The sequence below is a fragment of the Syngnathus floridae genome, chromosome 19 (genome assembly GCF_059516105.1).
Source record: "Syngnathus floridae isolate MCC-2025c chromosome 19, RoL_Sflo_1.0, whole genome shotgun sequence".
Taxonomy (NCBI): domain Eukaryota; kingdom Metazoa; phylum Chordata; class Actinopteri; order Syngnathiformes; family Syngnathidae; genus Syngnathus; species Syngnathus floridae.
Window position 1 is genome coordinate 6,077,290 of NC_142431.1, and position 24,651 is coordinate 6,101,940.

The following is a 24,651-nucleotide window of genomic DNA, read 5'->3' on the forward strand; positions in this document are numbered from 1 at the left end:
TCATGTTCCACTGTCATTTATTGGTACACATACTATAAAACAGTATTAAAGGAGCCGAGTAACAACCGTGTCATCGTCGCTATAAGTTCAACAGTACAATAGAAATACAAAAAAAAAAAAAAAAAGACCAGAGAGAACACACACACACACAGTATGGTTGGTTGGCGAGCTACAGTTAAAAAAAAAAAAGGAGCAAAAATAATTTTTGCTTCTGGACCGACAACATAAGTGCAAAAAATAGAAGAAAAAAAAAGCCTCTAACAAACAGTTTAACTAGACATCATATCTAATATATATATATAATATATATATTCATTTATTTATATATATGTATATAGAGATCTCCATATAAATAATTCTTGGATTTGGCATTGACCCTCACTCAAATAAATTAAAACAATCTGAACAGACACCGAGTGGCACATTTGCGACGCCAAGGAATAAAAGCACTTTCTTTTTTCACGCCCTTGTCAATACTAGAGGGGCGGCCTCTGCTCAGACGAATTAGACAGAAAACAGAAATTAAAGCAAGAGGAAAGAAAGACGTCATCCTGATGATGTCAGAAAGCTGCTGCTGTGAGCATAGACTAGCAATTTGGTGGTGATTTTATTTTGCACATTTTTTTTTTTTTCAATCACTGCTTGAGTATTGAGTCACGTTAGGGTTGGGCAAACTTTTGTCCTCTAGAGACACCTTAGATTTTAAAAATGGCTGTTAGCTCATGTGTAGATAATGTTTTTTTTTTTTTAAATAAAAACAAAATTAAAATGTGAATGGAAATATTTTGTATTGTATCTATGTATATAAAAAAATGACTTTAAAATATTCAATTAAGAAATGTGAATAAATAAAATTGTATAATAAAACTGAATAAATACATTAAAATTAACTGCATTGGAGGGGCAGCTATGTGAACGCTGCAAAAGTCTTGATAATCAAATCTTAATGTTTAACTAAAAGAACAGACTTTGCCCACCCCTATTTTACCTGCTAAAACCAGTTTGGGTGAATTTAAAGAGGGGGGGTCAATAAAACATTAAAATGTAAACATTTCAGACAACACAATAGCTTTTTTTTGGGGCAGTAAAATATTATTATTTTTTTTAACACTTCCATACAATTGGATGGAATAATATTCATCACTGTATCATTTTTTTGCCAACACAATTGTATGGAAGTGGTTAATGAAAATATCAGAATCAATTTAATTTGGGAGCCTCACTGATGGTGCAAAACACCCAGATGAATTTTCATCGCATCACTAATGTGGGCATTTTGTTTCCCCACAATACTACTTCAACAAAATTTTAGAAAACAGCTTTGCGTTAGAAATCAAGTGTGATTGTACAAACAGTGCTACATTCCAATCATGTCACATACAAACAAAGTGTTTATGTGCGCAGTTCCAAAGCTAAATGGTGTTTGTAAGGGGGGGGGGCTACATTGTGTCTGTTTGTGTGTGTTTGTGTGGGGGCGCTGAGTTTTGGCGTCTGTGTGTGTGTGCGCGCGTGTCAGACGCTCACACCACCGTGGGAGGTCTGCACTCCATCCCCTCCTCCAACTTGGCCATCTGCTCCATGTCCTTTGCCTTTAAACATAAATACATACACAGCATTAAGAAACATACATGGAAGGCACATGCACATTCAATAAACATATGGTGTGCATAAAAAGTCTACACACCCCCTTTCAAATGTTTTTGTGATATAAAAACAACGAGACCATTATAAATTCACGTTCAATGGGAGTCAGCACACTTGATGAATTGCAAATCAAGTCAAGATGTTCGAGTAGTTTGTTTGCTTGTTAGCCCGTTTGTTTTGGTTGCGCAACTTGACTCTTTATGATGTCATCGTACAACTTGACAAATATTTATTGCATTTAAAAGCATAAAAACAGGAAGAGTGTCATGGTGGTAAAACCGTGAAGGAGGTGCCTACCTTTTTGTTTGTTTGCATGGTGTGATGCCAAAAGCTGTGCCAGGAGAAGCAAATGATATTATAGACAACTCCAAAAAAAAAAAAAAGAACATACGCGTACACATACATGCTATACATGTATATACACTGGGATGGATGGAGATGAACGAGCAATCTTTGTCAAAGTGTCAGTGTACCTAATGAAAAATAAAAATGGGACTTTATATAATGTTCTGTTGTACCTGCTCATTGAACTTGTCCAGTTTCTCCACCTGCTCTTTCTGGTTTTTCTCCAGCTGCTCCATTTCCTTCTGATGCTTCATGGCCAACTAACACAAACACGCAAACGTCACGTCTTCCCCCCCGGTCGACTCGTGCAGGTTTTTTTATTTGTGTACGTACCCTCTTCCTCTCATCCATGAACTTTTTGGTGTTGCTGCTGTTCAGCTCTCGCACTCTCCTGCGTGTCACAAACAAAATGGCGTCTGGATATAAATACTGTATGTTCAAAAGTGTGTGTTTGTGTTGTTGCACCTTTCCCTCTCTGCCTTGTTTTTGATACTCTTGTCCTGGCTGATGGCTTTGCTGTTCTCCATGGACATCTTGGCCTGGTTGGCTCGCATCTCTTTGCTCTGCCTGCCCACACAACAAACGTGGAAATGAGAACTACGGAAACCTGGAAGAGACAAGTTTAAAAGTGTCTCACCGCTCGTGTATGAGTTTGAGCTGGCCGGTCTGCTGCTCCTGCATGCTACTCAGCAGCTTCTTGAGGTGTTGGCACTGCTGCGTGACGTGGGCGTCCTTCATCTCCTGCTCTTCGCTGCTGTGGCCGCTGATCAGCTCCGACCATTCCTTGGTGTGCTGCGCCGTTGTGTCCTTCACCTAGCGCGCACGCACACACACACGCACACATACAAACGCACGTCAGGACTCCCGACGACGAAACCACGAGTGAGGCTGAATGTCGCGCACCTTAGCTTTGTGATCGTTGACCAGCGTTTGGATCTTGTCTTCGGTTTCTTTCTTCAAATCTTGGCAGTTGTTTTCCCTGGTGGGCAATACGTATACTCAGCGGACAATTCATTAGGTACAGGCGTGTCACGAGTTACCCTCGTTTCTTGATGGCTTTCTCCAGCAGTTTCTCCAGCGTGCTCTTTTCCTTGTCGTGCGCCGACAACATCTTGTCCACCTGCGTGCCGTGCGATTTCTGCATCGCGTTTTGATCCTGCCAAGGCAATTTAAAATAAAAAAATAAAAAAATAAATAAATGAATAAATAAATAAATAAACAAACATTCGGATGCAATGTAAGGCAAGCATCACTGACCTTCAAGTGCTTCTTCTTTAATGCGCTCAACTCCTTTTGTTGCTTTTTTAGGAGCTTAATGTACGTCTGCAGTGGGAGAGACACACGTTACATTACAGAGTCTTTTATTTTACAGAAATTACTTTTTGAAAAAGACGGTACCTTCATTTGCTTTAAGTCGTCAATGCTGACATTGGGTACCAGTGTGTTATCTGCTTTCTTGGTCTCTGCCGTGTTGTTCTGGGCGGCGTTGGAGGTATGAGCGACGTCTGAGCTGCTCTGAGGCGTCACGCTGGCCTTCACCGTATCCCCTCGGCCTTTTCCCTTCTTGTCGTTCTTGGAGCTTCCGCTCGGGACGTCGGCGATGTCGTTCTGAGACGCAACGGTCGGTTTTCATGACAGTGTTTTGTTTATGTTTGGTTATGTTTATGAAGGTACCGTGTCAATGCCGAGGGCTTTCATCTGATCGGCTCTTTTCTCCGCGATGGTCAGAAATTTCTTCGGGTCGGACAGAGCGTCTACGATCGCTGCAAAGTATCATTTATGTCTGCTTGGTTAAAATATAAATCACTGAAAAACAATCAATATAAAAAAATGAATAAAATAAATTAAAAAAATAAAACACATTTTTACCATTCTAGAAATTATTCTAGAAAACTAGCCAATGACTAGATTATATATTTTTTTAAACCCTCCCCTTTACATTATAAATCCAATATGGAAAGACAACAAGTCCTTGGCAGCAGTATAAAAAGAAAAGCAATCAGGAAACAATCAAAAACAAAATGCTTCTAGCATCAGAGCACACCCAGCAGGAGGAGGCGCTAACGAGTGCGGTCATTTTCCCTGCGCCAACCCTTTGGCTTGCTTTAATGACAGCTGCAAATGTCTTCTCATTTGCATGTTTAAAGCACATCATTATCGGGAAACCAACCAGCGGCAAAGAGGAAGGAAGTCGAAGAAAATGAAAACAAAGTTCCCTTGAAATGAACCTGGAAAGCGTTTGGGGACGTTTGTTTCACTCACCTCCAAAGCCATCGGGCACGTAAGTTTTGAGGATGATCTGGCAGAAGATGGTGGGCAGCGAGAGGGGTTTGTTGCCCTCGTTCCGCAGCGAGATGTGACGGTAACCGGCCTGCAGGCCGTCCAGCGGCAGGATGCGCTGGCCGATCAGCTTGTTGTTGTCGTCGTACACGGCCAGGCGCAGCACCGCCAGATCCGGCAGGATCACCTGCGGAAAAAAAGAAGCACACAAACAATTTTGACCAAACTGATGCTTTACAATATGGCTAACTTGACTAGCGACAAGGCCATCGCCATGACAACGCATGCTGTACATGTTTAAAGGTTACATCTGCAGTATGTTTATGGGTATGAAGAGCCAAGTGATAAGTGAACAAAGAGAAGAGGATGATTAATCCCTGGCGAAGAGATAAGAGAATCCCGAGGTGAGATGAATGAAGCTACGCAAAGCGAGGTGTGGTGAGGCCCCGCCCCGCCTCCTCGCTTGTGACTCATCCGATGAGTCTTGCTTGTTGCGCACGCATGCCAGCTGAGCTTTTCAAGGTGTTTGCCGGTTCCCGCCGGCTGCGTGTGTACATGTGACAAAAGGGATCTCGCCAGCAGCCTGTGATGCCCCTCACTGATAGTGTGTGTGTGTGTGTGTGTGTGTGTGTGTGTGTTGCATGGCGCTGAGATTGATGGTGTGTGTTAAAGGGAGCTGGAGTCACAGTCACGGCTGAGAGACTTCTCATTGTGCTGAGAGCAGCACTATTGCGCACACAGCAACCTGCAAGCGCGCATTTTATTTAATATGATTTAATTACACCTACATTTAAATGCATTGCATGTTTTGCTTGAAAATAAAAAAAAAAAAAAAACACTAACATGACTCACCTTTCTAAATACGAAGGGTTCCTCATTGTAGGCAGGGTTGAGTCCGTTGTTCATCACCATGCGCGTGCGGAACTCTTTGCGGATGGTGTCGGTCGGCAGGCCGTACATGTCCACCTCCACGTACGTGCCAATCTTCTTGTCTGACAGAAACTGGCCGGAGAACACCTGCAAGCGCAGAGGAGGTAATGGTAAACAAGGCTGGATCAGCGTTTATGAGGTCGAAACGTTCGGTATCTAACCTGCACACTGCATGTGGCGGCGATGACGCCGTCCACCGGCGTCTCCGAGAAGGGATCAAATGTTCGGTCGGACCGCCGCATGAAATCGGGCTTCAGCAGGTACCTTATGTGCGCAATAATGGAAAATGTCAATGAATTGATTTCTTTCACTTTCAGGTGATGTTTTCCCATTTGGACATAATGGCCCCACGACCTCCTTGTATATTACACATATTACATTTCCCGCATTAGCAGTGGCGAGGGAGGGGGAGGCGGTTGGGAGGAGGACGAGACAGATGACTTCTCCGAAAACCACTTACAGGCCCCGGGGAGCGCCAGGCGGCGGCTCCGGTCACCAACGGCAACCGCTAATGAGATGTGACAAGCTTTAAGTGATGAGAGAGAGGAAGGAGATGCTCTCACCCGCAGCATCCGTTGTACTCAAACTTTCCCTGATTCAGCTGCATGGCCAAATCTGGGGAGGAGGGAAAACAGAGATAAAATCTAAAGCGTTGCAAAGGCTTAGAAGGCGCTCATCTACTCGTGCCAGCGCCTCTGGCCTCGCACATGCTCGGTTTGCGGGAAGCGCCATATGTCGAACGACCCTTTAGCCTCGGGCGGTGGGGCAACAGCTGCTTTACAACAGGCTCGCGCCTACGTTTGAGGCGGGCAGTCAAGTGCGGTGTGGTAAAATCCGTCCATTTCCGATGGCGCTTTACTCCTGAATTGGTCGGTGCTCAATTGAAAGGCATTATTTTGTATTGCTTGAAAATACATGTATATTTAGAATCTGTGTGTGTGTGTGTGTGTGTGTGTGTGTGTGAGAGAGGTTGACGGCGGCCCCGCATGGCGTGATGCGGTACCTGGGGTCTGGAAGTTGAGCGAGACCATCTGGCAGCCGGCGTTCCAGAAGATCTGAGGCATGTAATTACTGGAGTCCACTCGGCCCCCTTTGGGGTAGATACGGCTCATCTGACGCTTGTTGTAGCTGCGCTCGGGCTCAGGAACATTCCGACAAAGACGCAGCATGCGTATGTGTGTGTGTGTGTGTGTGTGCATCATCTGCACCGCAGGACTATTTTTAGTGTGAACAGCTCAGGTCAAGAAGTCCCTGTGGAGGGAGAGTGTGTGCGGTCGCATGTGAGGCCAAGCGACACAGTTCACATTTTAGCCAAAAGCGATTCCAATCCAGAACCCAAAGGATACTTGACAAACTCGATGGCGTTGGTCTTCAAGTAGCCGAGGCCCACAGACTCGTTGAAAGACGACATGTTGTGGTGGATGTTTTTCTCTAAAGAGGAAAAAAAACCATTAGGAAGATGCACATGATCCATTTCAAGAGATTAACGTGAGCTCACCCTCGGCCACATCAAAACTCTGGAACTTGACGGGCTGGGCGTAGTTGACCATAGCGGAGAGGTACGGGTGGATGTTGGTGGTGGCGCCCACGTACGTGTACTGCGCGATCAGAGCTTCCTCCAAGTCCTCAGAACCCTCCTGATTGAAGACACAAACTGGATCAGTCCCGGTCGGGATGTGGCCGGTGTCATAAACGGACCTTTTTGTTGTTGTCAGGGTCGGACGCCTCAGAGATATCTGTGGCGTCGGCTGCTTCCGTAGCTTCGGATACTTCCGTGGTCTCGTCGTCGGGCACCTGCGACCCGAGGCGACGATATGAAGCGACATCACGGCCGAGTAAAAGTGGGTCAATCTCACCTTTTTGATACTGTTGCTGCGCTCCTCCACTTTCTTGGTGCTCAGAGCGTTAGCTTGAGAGTCACTGTTGGCCTCTTTGTCACTGGGCGCCTCCGAAAGGCTGCTGGGCGCCTCCGAGGTCACATCCTTATCTTCGGGCTCCTTTTCTCCTGGGGATCATGATGTCATTTTCAGATGAGGGCGGCGTAATGGGATCACGGGTTGTGGTGGGTTGCCCGATCTCACCGTTCTCCGCTTCGTCCTCGTTCTCCTCTCCCATGATGATGGCCGTGGTGTTGGTCTCTCCTGCCTCCATGTGCTTCTTGAAGGCCTCCAGTTGCTCTGTATGACGCATTAAAACACACATTCAACCACAAGATGACTCAAGAACGAAGATTCCGTTTACAAGTGGTCAACTTACTCTGCTCCACTTCCGGTTTCAAGCGCTTGTTTTTGATGAGGATTTTTCGTTTGAGATCATTTGGCGAGGGTAAGGGGCGACCGGACTCTATCTGCAAAAGGGAACATTCATACGTTGGAATTGGAGCGAGTCGCCAAAGTGGTTCTGGAGGGCGGAGAGGTTACCGGGAAGTTTTCCAGCGGCTGCTTCTGGAGAAATTCGCCAAAAATCTCCTCGCAATACTTGGCCATTTTGTACTGTTGTGGTTTACTGGACACACAGAAGCAAATAAATTACAGCTCACATTTTCCATTCTTTTTTAAAATTACAGCCTTATTCTAAAATGGATAAAACACAACATCCTCACAATTGTGCAAATACCTGCAGTGGTTCTCAAAGGATAAAATAACAGGAAACTCTGTGGTGACAAAGGCCGTGTCCTTGATGGCTTGGATTACATCCTGTAGGCAGTCACAACAGATGTACTACCACATTTGTCCACAAGAGGGCGCCCAAGCACCACGTAAAAGTGCTTACCTTGAACAGGATGTCAGTGCACATGGCCTTGCCATGAGTGATGATGGGCTCCTGGTCCTCTCCTTTGCCGTCCCAGCAGTCCAGCTCCACGCACCTGACACACACAATCAGCATACGCATCCCAAAATTGTGAACATGCGTCTTGAATAACTACCTGCATCCTGAGAGCAGGGCCTGGCGATACATCTCCACCGACGACTTGCCGCCAAACTGCCGACCCGTCAGGTAGGAGTTGTGGGACGAGCTAATGAAGTAGTGGGCCAGCGGCTGATCCATGTCCTGGTAAAGCTCCAGGCGGTCCAGGAACACCGGTGCATTCTCGTCCGACATCAGGTAGCGGCAGAAACCGTCGCTGGACATGAGGCCTGGAGGTTAGATTGAAAATGCATACATTATTATTCCATTGAATACATATTTGGGTAAAAAAATGCCCACATACTTGAGTTTCAGATAATAATAATAATAATAATAAAGTGCTCTATAAACTGTTCATAGATGTAACACCACATTTGTCCACAAGAGAGCGGGCATGCACCATGTAAACGTTCTTACCTTGAACAGGACATCAGTGCAATTTAAAGTTTATTTGATAATATTTCTCAAATTTCTCCCCACACAGCACTGATGGACTGTTAAATAGGTCATCTCAAAAAATATATATTAATATATATATATAAACTGTGCGCTCTGTTGGCCGAACCGATTGGTGGCAGCAGAGACCCAGATAATGTTTCCTGTTTCATTTCTCCTCCTCACTCACCTTTCTTCTTGAGCCCTTCATCTCGTTCGTATTTCTCAATGATCTGTGTGGCTCTTTTGGGATCATAAAACGGGAAGAGGATCTCATTGAGACGGGGGTCCCGCTGATTCTGGGGAACAAGTGCCAATAACAAAATCAAACAATGACCAACATACAGATGTTTGTCTTAAAAATAAATAAAAATAAATTGTGCATCTGACATAACACACGGGGATGATGATTCATAAGTGACACCAAATCACAAATAGGTGCTGTCTAGTATCAAGTGCGCTGGTCACAGAACCACAACACAGGCAGCGGAAGCAACAGGACAGAAACCTCTACCCTCCCGTTGCCGTGGCAACATCCATCAGACACCAACGAGGCTGAGGAGGGAGGGAAGGAGGGATGATGAGGAAGAGGGGCGTACAGGGGGATAGAATGAGGGACGGCATGCAGAGGAAGTTGCCCTTGGAAGTAAAAAAGTCTCCTTAATGGAGATGTTGAGGGTAGTGAAGGCATGGCAAACACACACAAACAAACAAACAAACAAACACACAGAGAGCAAAGTTAACGAAAAATAAAGAGCTTACTTCATTGAGAAAGCTGACTAACTGGTCTACTGTTAAATAATCACTTTTGCTCCCATTGCTGCAAAGGAATCCATTAGAAAAGAGAAAAGAACAAATGTTAAGCTTCTGGAAATAGTCAGTCAGTCGTTCCCCCAGCAGGCAGTCAGTTCACATTATTAGAAACAACAAGCTGGCTTTGTTCTCTTTTGCGGGGACTAATCGTCCCCGGTGAAAATGTCATTAGGTAGAAGATCGTTAATGCCGGAGAACTGGAGAAGCGGGTTAGAGGCTCTTTTCGTTAGTGCAGCGGGCGCAGCGACAATGTTTGCCACCATTATTTACAAAAGGATGCGGCGCTAGCGGATAACGTCACAGTGAATCTTGTTAGGTGGAGCTAATGCAAATCCAATGCAACGCGAGGCCATTACTTCTTTTGGTTGTTATTCATTTGGAAGGTTGAAAAAGAAGTGCACAAAAGGGGGAGATGGATTCTTACATCTTCTTGAAGAGGTCCTCTAAGTCCGTGCGAGGGCAGATCTTCTGCGTGAGCGCGTAGAAAATGTCGAAGGTGAAGACCGACGGTTCGATCTCATCATTCTGCGGGCGAAATGAAAATTATTTTCCTGAGTGAGGAAAGCCGCGTGTCGCCAGACGTGAGAGCCCACCTTGCCGCTCGGAAGGCCCAAATCCTTCAAGGCTTGAAAGATGCCCTTCTCCGTCTTGCCTGATGCAAACGTTCGTGTAATCCTTGAGATGGGAGGAGAAAAAGAGTTAGCGGCATAAATATGAGTTGTGGTGCCAATTGGCTCTTACCCTCTCACGGGAATCTTGCCATTGACATTAGTCAGGACGCACATTTTCATCCAGCTGCGAGAAGGACACCGAAGAAATTAGACAGACGTAGGCGTAATCGACCTGCTGTGGCGGCTTGGCACTCACTGCTTCTTTAGGCAAGTCATGGGACACACGTTGTTGGCCTTGAAGTTGTGAATCACCGACCTCAACCCCTCCGTCCATTTCTGTGTGCAAAACAGCAGCGAGCAGCATGACGGACATGAAGATAAAGCCATTAAGCGGGATAACACGGGCTGCAGCGTGTGTGTGTGTGTTCATGTAAATAACTCTATTACGCCCTGAGGTCTGCTACTGACGGCCATGTGCACGCTGGAAGGTGCTGATAGTGTCTTGGTGAGTGTGCGCATGTGTGTGTGTGAGCAAACCTGTGGGCAAAAATGGTGTGTGCGTGTGTGTGTGTGTGTTGATGAATAAATAACACCCCATGGTGGCAAACACGGAGTGCCAAGCTCCTTGATAAAAACACAAATGGCCACCCTCTGTGTATATTTTGATCACTGGACAGTCTTGAAAGAAGAAGTTTAATTCAGCTTTTTAAATCAACCTTCATTCCTGTGGATTTGCATCTTTGCATGACTGGAGAGCTATAAGTAGCATACATGAGCTTTGACTAACAGCTAATAAAAGCCAGCATGAGTGAGCTAAATTGAAAGACGCGATCTGTCAGCACGACAAACGTGGCTATTTGGAGCTTACACACGCAAACGATTATTTCCCTCACCCTGGCCATGTCCGGGTTCTCCGCCACCATGAACATGAAGCTGAGGTTGACCAGGTCGGCACCGCTGCAGATGCAGATGATGCAGCCCTCCAGGTCCGCCTCTGTCTTGCCCGCGGCCTCGAACGACGACAAGATCTTCGGGTCCTGCCGTGGAAAGGAAGACCATTTTGTGTGTAAGAGAAGGAGTCGCGTCCTTTTTTTTTTAAATGAATCATCTTGGGAGATTTCAATTATTATTAATTATTGTAAAAGTGGAAAAAGGTTTCCTCCACACGACAGAAGAATAGGAAAAAATCAGTTTTTTAACATGATAAATTGACATAACATTACAAATGCATATCTATTTTAGCATCATACGATGATTTATGCAAGAGGAACAAAGTGTCTTTTCAGCATCAGCTTTTGACCCGAACTTCTTGACCCAGAACACCAAACGAGCAGCTCCGCACACACAAGAATGACATCGGCGTTCTGCTTTTTCATCAGCGTGGGAGGAACACTTTGGTGGCTCGTGTTTTTTTTTTTTTTATTTCCCCCTCACCCTGGGGACGGCGCCGACGCGGATGCTGTTGATGAGGGAGCACTCCAGCACCTGGCCCTCCTGTGACGGAAATGAGGAAGCGGGAAGGAAAGGTAGTGAGAATTGGAAAGACACGTAAATAGGATCACATTAACCCCATTACAGCAAAATAACACTCTTATCAAGGCGAGGACGAACTTCATTTGTGTACCTTTCCTTCACTTTTCCAGCTGATGAAGAAGCCATACTCATCTACCTTCACCTGGCAATTGGGCTCAAAGATGTACGGGTCCTGAGGAGAAGCAAAAGTCAAGAAAATGAATAAAAAATATCCCCAAATCTTAGACATGTTAAAATACAAAGTACAAAAAGTTGTGCAGTTTAAAATTAAATGACTGTAACCCCAAGGAGTTTCATCGTAAAAATAAAGCGACCTTAACGTTCATATATTACACCGGGATTCGGCTTCTCCATTTTATCTAAACTCCCAAAAAGACCAACAGAACTGTGTGACAGACGCGTTAAAAGCCCGAGCGACTTAAAAGGTCGTTAAAAAAAAAAAAAAAAAAAGGTTTACTGTTAAAAGCCAACCTGTCACACTGTGTGACAAGCTCGCTTCCCCAAAAGGATGTCTTTTACAGCACGGTCTTGTCTCGCATTTTTATTCATCTGACTCAAAACACGATAAATATTGTGTTGTTTTTTTTCATGTGCTCGTCATTTTGCGGCAGTTCCAGAAACATCCGTCAACGACCGGAGACGGAAGCGCTGCATGCAGGCAGGTTGTGAGTGGCTGAGGAAAGCCTTTTGACTGATGACCGAGGACACAAGTGACCTTCCCGCCTGTCCATTTATCAGCGGCGGGACGGAAACCTGACTCAAAAATCAATGGTGGAATGTGAAGCTTGTTTTGAAACGAAAACAAATCCCCCTTGTAATAGACTAGGGAAGAACAGCACTTTTGTCATCAGTTTGAAGCATGTGGGTGGAGTTAAACTATTAATTTTTTTAATATGGTCTCTAAATGGCATATTTTTCTCTTGTGGGTGTCTCTGAAATATAAGCACAAACAAAAACCTGTCTGGACCATCAGTCACTCAGCAGGCCGTGTTTTTAGTACGGGGAGGGGTGAGAAAAATCCATGCTGTTTAGCATATTTGCTCGAGTGTGCGCGTGGGGGTGGAATTGGCGGACGCCGTTTAAAATCGACGCAGGAACATCGCCTACGGGCTTTCTAGTTTCCGAGCAGCGGAGGATTGTTAATTCACGTATAAAAATCCAGAATGAATGAATGCGCTGTTTTGAACTTTCCTGCAGAAAACTTAAAGTGCTAATTGTCACAGGTTTGCCGATGAATTTCTATGCATGAGTGACATCACAAGTTTTCTTTGCTCTTGTCATGGGACTTCAATATTTGCTTAGCACAAATCTTATTTGGAAAAGGAGTTTCCAATAACAGACACATACATACATTAAAAAAAAAAAAAAAAACTCACTACTATTTATGGTGAGCAAATACAAAAGTTGTGAAAGTTGAAATATGACCACTAGCTGGCAGATCTGCGAGTTGGAGCACAGCGCCGTTGTGGGAGCGGTCAAAGTGATCATGGCCAATCAATTATTTTTTTTAAATACTTTTTTTTAGATGTCTCATTCATAGAACTAGTAAGTCCACTTTTGTTGTACCTCATCAAATCTGTCAAAGGGGGCGCCATGTTGCATGAACTCGGGCACATGCTTCTGCCAGTTGAACTCGTACGACTTTGTCATGGCTCCTCACAGACCTGCAACAAAGGGAATCACACAATGAGTCAAACGCACAGAAAACAAAGTTGGCAAAGGGCACAGAAAGATCATTTCGCTTTTTTTTTTTTTTGGTAGACTGGAGCAGGCTTCAAGGGATGAAGGGAGCTAACGCTAATGATCCAGCCTGGCACTGAACAAAAGAAGCCTTTTATCGCTCCATAAGAAGAGGACGAGGATTGATTCAGGAGCTGTCTCGTGCACACACACGTTGCACGTGCGCAGCCATGCGCCGCCTCGGGGAGGAGGGTGGGAGGGGAGGGGGCGCGCCCGCCAGCAAAGCGTTATCTTGTCGATGACACCAACCCAAATATAGTCTCCTCCTTACGTCATTCTCAAATATGCCAGACAAGCGCATGACACGCTATCTATAGGCCTGCCATGACACCTGCGTGGAACTGTTTCATAATAAGAACCAGTTGATGTCAAAATCTTGACTGGATTAAAAAAAAAAAAAAATTCCTTATCTCAAATTGTGTTCATTTTTAGGACCTCATTTACAGTATTTGTCCAACCAAAACCACCAATCACACACTTGTCATAAAGTTTGACTTCAGTCTTGCACTTCTCATTTGTTTTCAATCCCTCGCTTTTATCGTTATATAAAAAAAAAAGTTCTCCCTGACACATTGGCTTTCTGCACCGCTTCTCCACTTTGAAGAGTTCTAACGATGTGTCTGCCTAACCTTGTTACTGCCCTTTTCCCCTCGCCGGCCTGACGCAATCTCGCACCTCTCGCTGTGAAATGCGGTGCGATTAACAGCCCGGAACATTTACTGACTCGACTTGTGCCGCGTATATCTTTATTTTATGACTTTATTTCAAAATGGAGACACTCTCGCGGGCTCCTGTGGTCAACCATGAAAAATCATTCGGCGATACCAACTTCGTGGTGGGCAGAGACGTTTCATGGTAAAAACCAAAAAACTCGCTTGTGGGGATAGATGATGACTCGCTCGCTTGCTCGCTCGGGAGAGAATGAGGCAAGCGGCTGTATGTGACAGAGAGTGGAGAGAGGCCATTAGGGGGACGTCTGCTCTTGATGTGGGCAATACACATCAGTGCCAACATCTACAAAGGCCACGAGAAGCTCTCGCCAAGAGCAGATGAAGCACGTTTTTAGATATCAACATACGGTGGCGACTGTTTACGTTCAAATTCTTTTTTGATATTTTGCTTGTTTTGCATCACAGCTCGAGATCATCGCACGCGTTGATGGCAAAGTACATCCAAATCAACCCGGCGTTCGACCATCTGTGGCATCCTACTAGGAGACCGGGATCACAGATGGACACAGAATGTCGGGGGGAATGAAAATATAGATGCTCACTTCCTGAATAATGACCAAGACCGGGCTGGGCGCCAAAATAAAATGTTTTGGAAATTCATTTTTGAAGGCCCTGCGAAAATAGAAAACCCCCCCAAAAACTTTAGCTTCTCATAAGGTTTTTTTTTTTTAATTCCAGAAGGATTTGCTCCTCTACCAAACATACGTTTCCATCATCAGGATAAACACAGCTCCAAAATTCAGTCAATTTGTGAGGATGGGAAAGCCCTCAAAAATTATGATGTAAGCAGAGAACAGGAAATCCAGTTAAGCTTTGGCTAGGGAAAGTCAGCATTCCACAATTGAACAGATGGTCTCTCCCCCATCCAGAATTCAAAGGAATAACATCTGATTAAATCAGACTAACTATCCCAAATCAGATTGCCGATGGATCCTAATTGAACCTAATTGGGTTGCGCCGCCTTGTCGGAGGCGAGGCGAGCGCGTTAGGTAATATTTTCTCAGCGATCCCGTAGCGTGCACGTGAGGCACCGAGGTGGGAGCGAGCAAGGTCCGAGCACCCCCTGACTGTCCAACCCCCTGACAAGGAGATAATTACAACAGATAGAGAACACCCAGCGGTCCCACACCTCATAAAGTAAAATGAGGCTATATCCGGCAGGCAGTGCAAAGGTTGACTGAGGACGCCTTCAATTCACATCAGGTTTTTGTTCCAGGGCAAGTGCCGTTAATACTCTACGTAATATTAACTTGTATTTTTTTATTTTTACAATACATTTTCAATATTTTTTTTAATTATTTTAATTATATGTTATTATTTTATTTATTTGTAGAAATTTTAAACATAAAATCTGTCCTAAAAGATTTTTTTTTTTAAATGACTGGCTGCTGTTGTATGTCTTAAATCAATGCCAGAGCGAAGCAATTTTCTTCATTCAATAGTCACATCCTTGAGTTGCCTCGAGCCATCTTCTCCTTTTGAATACAGATACCTTCATTAAAGAAGCAAGAAGAGATGAATGGGCTTTGCTCAAACCATAACAAAATAAACAAAAGAGTCGCAATTTAAAATCGCTGCCCAAATTAAAAAGACCACGTCAGCAAGATGAGTGACAATTCACATGAATTGCTTTTCCAGCAGAGTTCATGTTTGGCTTGACTCCACAGCACGTATCGCCCACACGGCTTCTATATTTGCGTAGGAGAAAATGTCTTTAATCCAATAAGAGATTTTACGACTGCAATATAACCCTGTTTTCTCTGAGCAAACGGCAAATACGACAGCAGAATCAATGCTCGAGTCTGTCAACAGAAAAACCCGGACAAGGATGGAGATCCTCCCTGAAAGTGACACATGTATTTCTTTTTCTTACAAGGCTTCCATGTGAAAGCACATTTTAAAAAAACAATACATTTTTAGATTTTTAAAACGGGTCAATTTGACCCATAGGTTAAAAGCTCCTTTTTGAGTAACTTCAAGTAGAAAAGATCTTTTTGCATTCATAAAAGCCTGCAATCCACATTTGTGTAAATCAAACGTTTTTTAATGACTTTAAAAAAAAAAAAAAGCACCCGAGCGAGGCCTCGCTTGTTTCTTTTTGCCTTTTATAGTTCACCGTCACTCATCGGTCCACCGATGACATCATTTGGTGTTAAAGAGCCGCATTGTGTGCACTGATGAGCTCCAATATTGCCTCAAATATGAATCTTTCCACGGCTTAGCTTTATTTACAGACAGCCGTGGGGCCGATATCAAGTATTAATTCCCTGCTGGAAGATGTAAATTAGTTGGTGAAACAAATCAATAAACACACAAAGATAGACATGGCCAAACTAGCTCTCTCTATATATAGTCATTACTATCCGCACGCTGCCAAATTGAGTTATACAAAGAATTTAACACATGGCTTAATGGACGGAGCAACCCCCTAATAAATGATGGCCTGAGGCTTTTACTGAATAGAGGATATGAGACTCAATGTGTGTGTGTCAGTCTGTCGCTGTGTGTGTGCTGTGCTGAAGGCAATAACAGCAGTGAACAAACGCTATGGAGGAGGTGGGAGGGGGCTGACAAGGTTGAAAGGGGGTTAAATAAGGTCTGTCCTCGGGTTATTTGGGAGCTTGTTGAATGAATGGAAGGGTCGGTTCAATTACATGCATATTCGCCACTAGATTGTATGCTGACCAAGAACAAACCATGGAGGGGAACGCAAGGGAATAGGAAAAATAAGGTCAAAATCCTCACAAAGTGGACATTTGGATCCAAACGGTTTGCTGTGCCAGTGAACACACACGCAGATGGCCTAATATTTGCACAATAATCTTTCCCGCTGGCATGTGAGGACACAACAATCCAAATCGACAGGCTTAAATCTAATCTGAGCACAGAAACATCCGCGTCCGACTTGGAGGTGGCAAAGGTAGCACGGGGGAGGACAACTTGCCAACGGCTGAATTCTTCGGACGCAAGACGTTAGGTAACCGGCCTTCGAGTGAAAACATTGCATTATGTCCAAATTACTGCGTTACATCACATGCTGTCCACTGTTGTGAGCTACTGTGTGTGTATTTCTGATAGTCTCGGTGATAGCAGATTAGGAGGTCAAAGGTTCAGTTTGCCCAGCTACACTTAACTCGAGGAAGGATCTTCTGGAGAATGTTTGCCCAAACATGGGCAGAAATATTCAACATACACACTTATGGAGACCCCTTTCTCAAAAACACACCCACAAAGCCTGAAGGTAAGCAGAGCTGCACAAACATTTCCATAATATGAAAATTTAAATATGATCTGTCCCGCTGAAGATATCAACACAGGAAGTGGGAAGATGAGTTGGACAAAAATAAGAGATTTCTCTCATTGCCCAAATAAGTCTGCATTAATAGAGAATGTGTGCACCCCTGGTGAGCTACTGGTGAGGCTGCCAGGAGCTGTCGAGCCCAGGAAAATAGAACATGTCCATATAGAGCGGAGCTGGAGGAGAAGCGGCTCAGAGGTCCGGGGGGTTACATGCTTCCCCAGAACGGGAGCTTTGCTTTTGGGCTCGACCTACTGCAAGAGGTCCCGAGGCCAACAGGAAGGACTTTGGTTCAGGGCAGTGAGATTGAAAAGATGGGTCTCAAACCTGCGGCCCCGGGGGGAATTTGTGGCCCACCGCATGATATTTTGCGGCCGCCGTATAAAAAGTTTAATGTTAATGGAAGTTGTCGCCATAGTTTAGGCTCATGACAGCTTTCGGCATGTAATTCTGAAGTGCGAGGGATCATTATCCTCCCACCCAGTCCCACTCTGAGGGAGAGCGAAGGGTTCCGGGAAGACTAAAACGTATCATCAACACTTTGTTTAACTAACTAAGACTGGATCTTGAACACAGGCGCTTGACAAAAAAAAAAAAACTCGCTTGCAAATCAAAACACTACAGCAGTAACTACACAGGGCGTAAATTAAATTGTCCCTTCCCCCTCTGGGGATATAAATAAAGGAGGCCCTTAAGCATGAAAGAGACGATACATTGTAACAAGTGTTTCCCAGGCAGAGGCCGAGAAGAGGAGAAGGAGGAAAACCTGCCTGACAAACAAACACTCCACAGATGTTGCTCATCGCTCACACAACTGGTCGCCATAGTAACCCAGCGGGCCAGTCACGGCCTTCAGTTGGTCCGCTCGCAGCGGTGACATCACGCCGGTGTACACACACTCTAGACTCAATAACAAGTACACAGACAAACATTCCAGCCTGTGATCTGGACCCGAGTGTGTATTTATACTGACGGGACGGGAGGAACTCACAAGGCCACCCGGCCTGGATGCTCCCTTGGGCCTTGACACAAATTGCTTGACCCATCATTAGACACTTAGTTATGTTTCCATCCCCACCCGTGGGGTAAGCATTTCTCTTGTTTGCGCCGCTTAGTGAAAGTCGTCTATTTGAATGATTGCCTTTAACTTCCCCTGTTAAAAAAAAAAAAAAAAAAAGAAAGAAGGTCCATCTAGCGTCAAAATTCAATTCGCAAATGGTGGACACGCTCGCAGTCCTCTTCCTCCTTCCACTGGCCCCGTGCCCCGATTCACTCATCTTATAACAAATCACAGACAACTTTGGTGTCCGACAGACAGTCGGAACTTATAAAACTGTAATACAGTACATCTTTCCTCCTCTTGTAATTTAATAGAAAATAATAAAAATAGGGATGTACTTACCGAGCAAAATGGGGCCGCAAAATGAGGGGAGGGTTGGGGGGGAAACGGCAAAAAGGACAGTCACTGGACCTCTCTGAAATCAGAAGAAAAAAAAAGGGGGTCATGGAGACAGTGAGAAGAAAATTAAATCTTACTTGAGTGTAATCACGCTGCTGACCTTATTATTTAGTCTCATGGTGTACACTTACAGTAATATTGAGGGTGCCTTGAGGGGGTTGCACACACACACAATGTAGGTTACTGTTTTCTATGTTCGCCCTATTCCCCCAAATATCGTACATTTAAAGATTTCAAGACGAAGACGTCCACTCTGAAGAAGAGATAAAAATGCTAAACGATTCCACGGCTTTTCCCGAGCGGGACAGGAAGTGCTTGTGGTCGTGCGGTTGCTTGGTACAGAGATTAACGGATAAGTGCAGGCAGCACAGGGCACATCAGCACAAGTCAAAGACTGCGTTACAGGACCATCCCCATTTACAAATGACGTTATTTATGGAATGTCCTGTCCGTTCCCACATTTCATTTAAATAGCATTTGTCAGGAAAATACAACACAGGCTCAAATGTCAATTCTGTCGAAACCACTCCGGCGAGAACATATAGATCCATATTGCATAAGGATCACATTATTGAGAAAGGACGCCACGTGTGCAATTACCATTAAGGCAGAGGATGTGCGACGTGAGGATTGAAGAGGTGTAAACAGAAGCAGAGTGTCATTTAACCAATGACAATGCCGCAGGAGATTAAAACAACAGGGGGGGGGGGGGGGGCACACAGAAACACACAAACGCGTTGAGGCGCACACGCCACATATCCCACAGGTATCATGAGATGGGACACAGCGAGGGAAGTGACATTTTCTTCATGTTACCTGGAATAGGCTATTCTAAATATAACACAGTAACAGCCATGTTTGGATGCAAATAAAAACGCAGAACGTGGACCGCTGAGGTCCTGGAGACAAACAATCCAACCAACGGAAGGAAATGGTGGTTTGGGGAAATTCTGTGAAGCGACAAAAAGGTCTGAATCAAAGACATCTCAGCTACAGTCCGTTAGCTTTGAAATTGAGATGATCTGAGCCGAAGAACAATCGATACGTTTGGTGAGGAGAATCGGAAAAACATTCTGTCCCGGACTCTCAGGCTGCCCCGAACACGTGGTGGAAGCTATTTCTCAGCCGTCTTCCTGTTTTATATGACTCCTTGGAGACGTAAAAAAAACGCCGGCACTCTGGAGAGCAAATCTGCAGGTTTTTGTCACACAGCTGAATCCCCACTGGGGATGGACGGAGACTTTTTTTTTTTGCCGCAGCTTTAGGGGACAGTTTATCCTGCTGATAAATCAATTAAACAGAAGAGCACTTGAAAGAAGGATGAAGAGCTTTTTGCTGGAGAGCTTTAATGGACAAAAGCTCTTCAGGGTCCGTATAGGACCGAGATCGGTTGTAAAACCTTATTTAACCGTAGCAGGCAACGGTTTTAGTAACCTTTCAAAGTTCTTAACTGTCATATAAAGGTAAACAGAGGTCATCGGAAGGATTTGGCGACTAGCTGGAGATGTCACGAGTCGAAGTCTCACTCGACAGAATCCAAGCTGAATCAAATCAAGTCGATTGAGATTGAAGATAAAAATTTATTTTGAGGTTCGGGAATGAATCTTGCACTTAGTGAGTCAGCAAGAGACCACAGACAACATCACTTCCTGCTCCTTGAAAAAAATGACGGAGTTTCCTTGGTTAGTACAAAATGAAGTCTGCTTTGCGCTCAACACGTTCTTTCTTTCTCACTCACCAAAATGCGACATAATTAATGATTAAACCAGAGATTCGGGCCACGGTTTTACGTAATAATGCTCATTACCGGATGGATGAGTCATTGATGAATAGAAATGTGCTAAAATGACCTTCAAATTTTTGAACCACTTCACTCTGTGGACAAAAGGATTGGGTGATGTTTCCATCCCAAAACGGCAACTGTCTTTTTTTTTTTTAATAGAATAGAATAGAATAATAATTTAATAATATAATCATAACATTTGTTTAAGACTGATATTTCAGGAAACAATGTTAAAATATTGCTTAGAAATAGGCTGTTAAAAAAAAATAAAATCAAACATGATTGCAAACACTTTCCCACGTGTTCACGCTTTGTTATGACAGCCTGTTAAGAATGGATTTACATGCCTGTCTAAGATGTTTGTTTAAATGACAACGATGAGAAGTGGCCGACGCCAAATTTCTGGCACTGGCTTCAGAAATGCATTTGCCCCTGCTTTATAATCCTCAAATGTGGTCCTGGCGTTTTGGTTTTATGAGCAATAAAGTTCAAAGTACGGCGTGGAAAATTTAGGTCATAAATTAGGCTCAATGCTTTACGCTGGCAAAACACAAAGTTGACTGCTTTGCATGATGCAAGTCGATAGTAGGTATCAACACGCCGTGCCCTACATAGCGGTGGCTAAATGTTACATAATTACTCTGACTTATTATGTTGTAACATTTGCTCCGTGCACACACATAGTGGGGCGGCGGGAAGAAGAGGGAGCAACATTCCCACCGCTTGTCAAGTCATCCACGAGTCATGTGTCCGAGCGGCTAATTTTCATGGCGATGTATTCTGCTCAATTTGACGCTCAAACAGTGCTCGGCAACGATGACAAATTCACTTGGGTGACAACCTCCTACAAGGCAAAAGAAATAGTACGCCTTTGAATGTAGTCACCATTTGCAAGTCATTTTAATTTTATTTTTCATAATGGAAATGTCATCCAAATTAACTTTTTTTTCCATTATAGGAGAATATCATACATTTTTAGCTTAATAAAAAAAACCACATTTTAAAATATTATCACAAAATATATCATTTATATTGTTTTTATTTTATTATTTCTAATTTTATTTTTAAAAAGAACACTGTTAGGGGGATTCTTACATTTAAGATGTTTGAAAAACTTGCTATAAATACAGGAAAAATAATGTGCACCCTTGCCATTTTTTGCTGACTTCAATTGGAGAGCATTTAGCGGGGCGGCTGTGTGTAATAATAGCAATCCAGCAGAGGACGGGACGCCGTCGAGTATTGCGGCGTTCTGGAGCGAAGGTCGGCAGTTTAATTGGAAGAGCAAATTTCGTTCACGTGTATCCCCACCGTGGACGACGCCATGGGGGAAGATGGCGTGCGTACATGTGTGTGTGCACGCACTAGCTTCTATTAATCATAATAATGATGAACATTTACGTGAGATACGAGAGGCGTAAAACACCTGAACGCTAATCAACCTCCGCCTGCCGCCGTGCCTCTCGCTACACATGATGACATCATTAATACACATTACATAATGCGTTGAGAACTTCGTATGGAGAGCAATCACTTCTCCGTTTCATTACGGCATCTATCTGGGGAGCTTCACAGCAGCGGCAACCTGTTTTGCCGTGACTGATGTGTTGTCATCAAAACATCTCATGGAGGAATCAAAGGCGAACATAAAATGGTGCCTCCAAACCAAAATGGCAGACTGCCTGTGTGTGTTTGGGGCAAGGCTTCTTAAAAAATGACTTTCCTAACAAAGGTCATTCAGCAAAGTGAGACTCCAACCCAATTTATTTGAGTTACGTGGTTGATACCAAGTCATCGATTTTCATTGCTCTGCTTCAAACGAAACTACCATCTGTGTCTTTTCGGACATGGATTAGAAGGACTTTTTGGTGGATTTGCACAAGGCACCACGATATTAGAAACACTCCCAGGATGGCATGTTTGGAGGGGACCTGAGAATAACAATGACAAAGCTGTTTCAAGATGTAAGGCCTAATAAACGCAAAAGGAAAAAAATAAAAAATATCACCGCTCGTAAAAAGAGGAAAAAAAACATCAACTCACCAGTTCTGCATCAATTACAATCAGCGGGAAAGGCTCATGTCTTGGCCAGCCTGCAGAGACAAAAAAGGACATACGGTAAGAAGGGGAGAGATTTTCATCAATCACGCCGTCGGGACTTATTTGGCTGCTTTACAGTCGGAAGCTCGCTAGGGAGGAGGCTGCCGGGTTTCTCCCGCCCGGGAAAACACCGCACAAATCACGTCTACCAGCAAAGTCACACACCTGTCTTATCAGACCGAATCGGCCATGATGAAACCCCGTCACGGATGCGGACGTGAGGAAAGTATGGAAGTGACTGGATGGAAGCGGAATATTTTAATGTGAATAATAATTCATTTCTCTCTATTGATTTTTTAATTATTCTGTCAGTTTGAGGCAGTGGAATTAAAATGGAAGCACACGACAGCAACATGGTGTCATCTTCAAGAGGATAATGTGACATAAAAAAAAATTCTGGAAAATACTACAGGTAGAGTTGGAGCTGTTTATAGAGCAAATAAACCCAGTGGCTTGCCTGCAGGTTATTACACTGAACAAATAAGGAGCACTTAATCTACTGGGTGCATGCGATCAAACACTTGTCACACTGAGCAACAGACATGTTGCTGCTGACGTTTGCTACTGCTAATTTAAGAAAGGAATCGAATTTATTACAAGTGAAAGGCAGACTCATTTATGAAGATGTCGGTGATGCATTGATGCCGAAATTGTTGATGTTACTCTAATAATATCAATAAAATCACATTAATATTCCTTAGTTTACCATTACAACAGAGTTTCAGGAAATTAACACCAGGTTGCAAGTCTTCAAAAAAAAAATATATATATATGCATGGCATATACAATTGCGCTTATTGCCTCCATGATGCTGGAGGAGAGACCTTGAGCAATGACACCTTGCATGCAGCACTATTATTTGGGACAGACACGAGCACGCGCGCACATGCACACGCAGATAGCATCTCCAGTAAACAACCTGCTAGAAACACACACCCTACACTCACTCCGGCAGCCTTTGCACGGCTGGCACAGGCTTTGTCATTGACCGGCTGCAGTCAGCCTCTGTCCCGCTTCCCAGCTAGCAGCGCCTGCACCCTCCAGCACCACCAGCAACCTTGCACCACCCCACTGTGGAAACATCGATACTCTCATCTCTTTTGCATTTAATGCACACCACGGGCACACAGATAAAAACACATTTGGCATGTTTTTACCTGCTAACGTTTTCACGCTCGTGGCACGCTAGCGAGTTAGCCACGAGCTAACAACTGTCTCCAGCTGTGTGAGGGATAAATGTGACGCGAGCTATCTAATGGGAGTTTTTATTATTATTATTTCTAATAACCGGGGGGGGGGAAAACGAACGCTGTGATGCAAGCGTAAAAGCAGCGCTCAACCCGGCAGTGTTGCTAGATTATTACGAGATTTGCAGGCTTTTTAAATTTATATATATTTATATATATATTTTTTTTAATCCGCAAGAAGAGCGCAGAGTACCGAGAGGAGTCCAGCAAGCAGTCCGGTGCGGCTCGTTCCCTCGCCGGCTGCCTCCTCTTGGTCTCCCTGAAGGGGCTGGTCCCGGTGCTCGTGGAGACTGAGCGGCGACCGTCCGACCAACAAGCTGCTCTTCTTTTTTGTTACGTTTGTGAGCGCGAGAGAGAGAAAGAGAAAAGGGAGAGAGCGAGTGAATGGGTGCGCGGAGAGTGAGTCATCCAGCCCAAGCACATCCAGCTCCTCCCTGCCTGTCTAACAGCTGACTAGCCGAGCCGCCGTGCATTGATGGGGGCAAACACCAAAGCGCCACCCCCGCATCCCAACGCGACTCCCCTCTCCTCCCACAGTAGGCTGCACATGTCAACAAAGGAATAACCAATTAGTAACGATGTGCATAGGAGAAAATGGTGGTGCGCTGATCACTGAATCTTGGAAAAATAGCCCTAACAAATGTGTAATAAAGAAAAAGTATGTGTATTCATCCCATTGTCAAAAAGAGCTTGGTTGTGATCTGCTAAAATGAGCAGTGTCAGAAAATTTAGGCTTAGTTTTGTTTAAGAGCTACTTTGCAACATCCGGGTGAGCAGTAGAATGAAATCTTAAGA

The 24,651-nt window shown here is 44.3% G+C and overlaps 1 protein-coding gene across 1 annotated transcript; it reads right to left on the reverse strand.

Annotated features, from left to right (window-relative positions):
- Positions 1 to 24,326, reverse strand: plcb4b (phospholipase C, beta 4b). The gene is made up of 39 exons (XM_088362395.1): positions 24,050 to 24,326; positions 22,553 to 22,602; positions 18,670 to 18,742; positions 13,065 to 13,162; positions 11,590 to 11,670; positions 11,400 to 11,459; positions 10,859 to 11,002; positions 10,222 to 10,301; positions 10,096 to 10,149; positions 9,948 to 10,029; positions 9,779 to 9,879; positions 9,304 to 9,361; positions 8,732 to 8,840; positions 8,126 to 8,336; positions 7,972 to 8,065; positions 7,816 to 7,895; positions 7,620 to 7,704; positions 7,456 to 7,546; positions 7,281 to 7,376; positions 7,056 to 7,204; positions 6,898 to 6,993; positions 6,698 to 6,836; positions 6,546 to 6,630; positions 6,203 to 6,327; positions 5,763 to 5,814; positions 5,361 to 5,463; positions 5,122 to 5,286; positions 4,252 to 4,456; positions 3,664 to 3,752; positions 3,388 to 3,597; positions 3,247 to 3,312; positions 3,030 to 3,145; positions 2,893 to 2,968; positions 2,627 to 2,802; positions 2,455 to 2,556; positions 2,323 to 2,380; positions 2,163 to 2,249; positions 1,942 to 1,975; positions 1 to 1,589 (listed from the first exon to the last, which is right to left on the reverse strand). The coding sequence occupies exons 4-39, from the start codon at positions 13,146 to 13,148 to the stop codon at positions 1,513 to 1,515; spliced, it is 3,720 nt and encodes a 1,239-aa protein (XP_088218521.1). The 5' UTR covers positions 13,149 to 13,162; positions 18,670 to 18,742; positions 22,553 to 22,602; positions 24,050 to 24,326; the 3' UTR covers positions 1 to 1,512.
- Between the last annotated feature and the right edge of the window lie 325 nt (positions 24,327 to 24,651).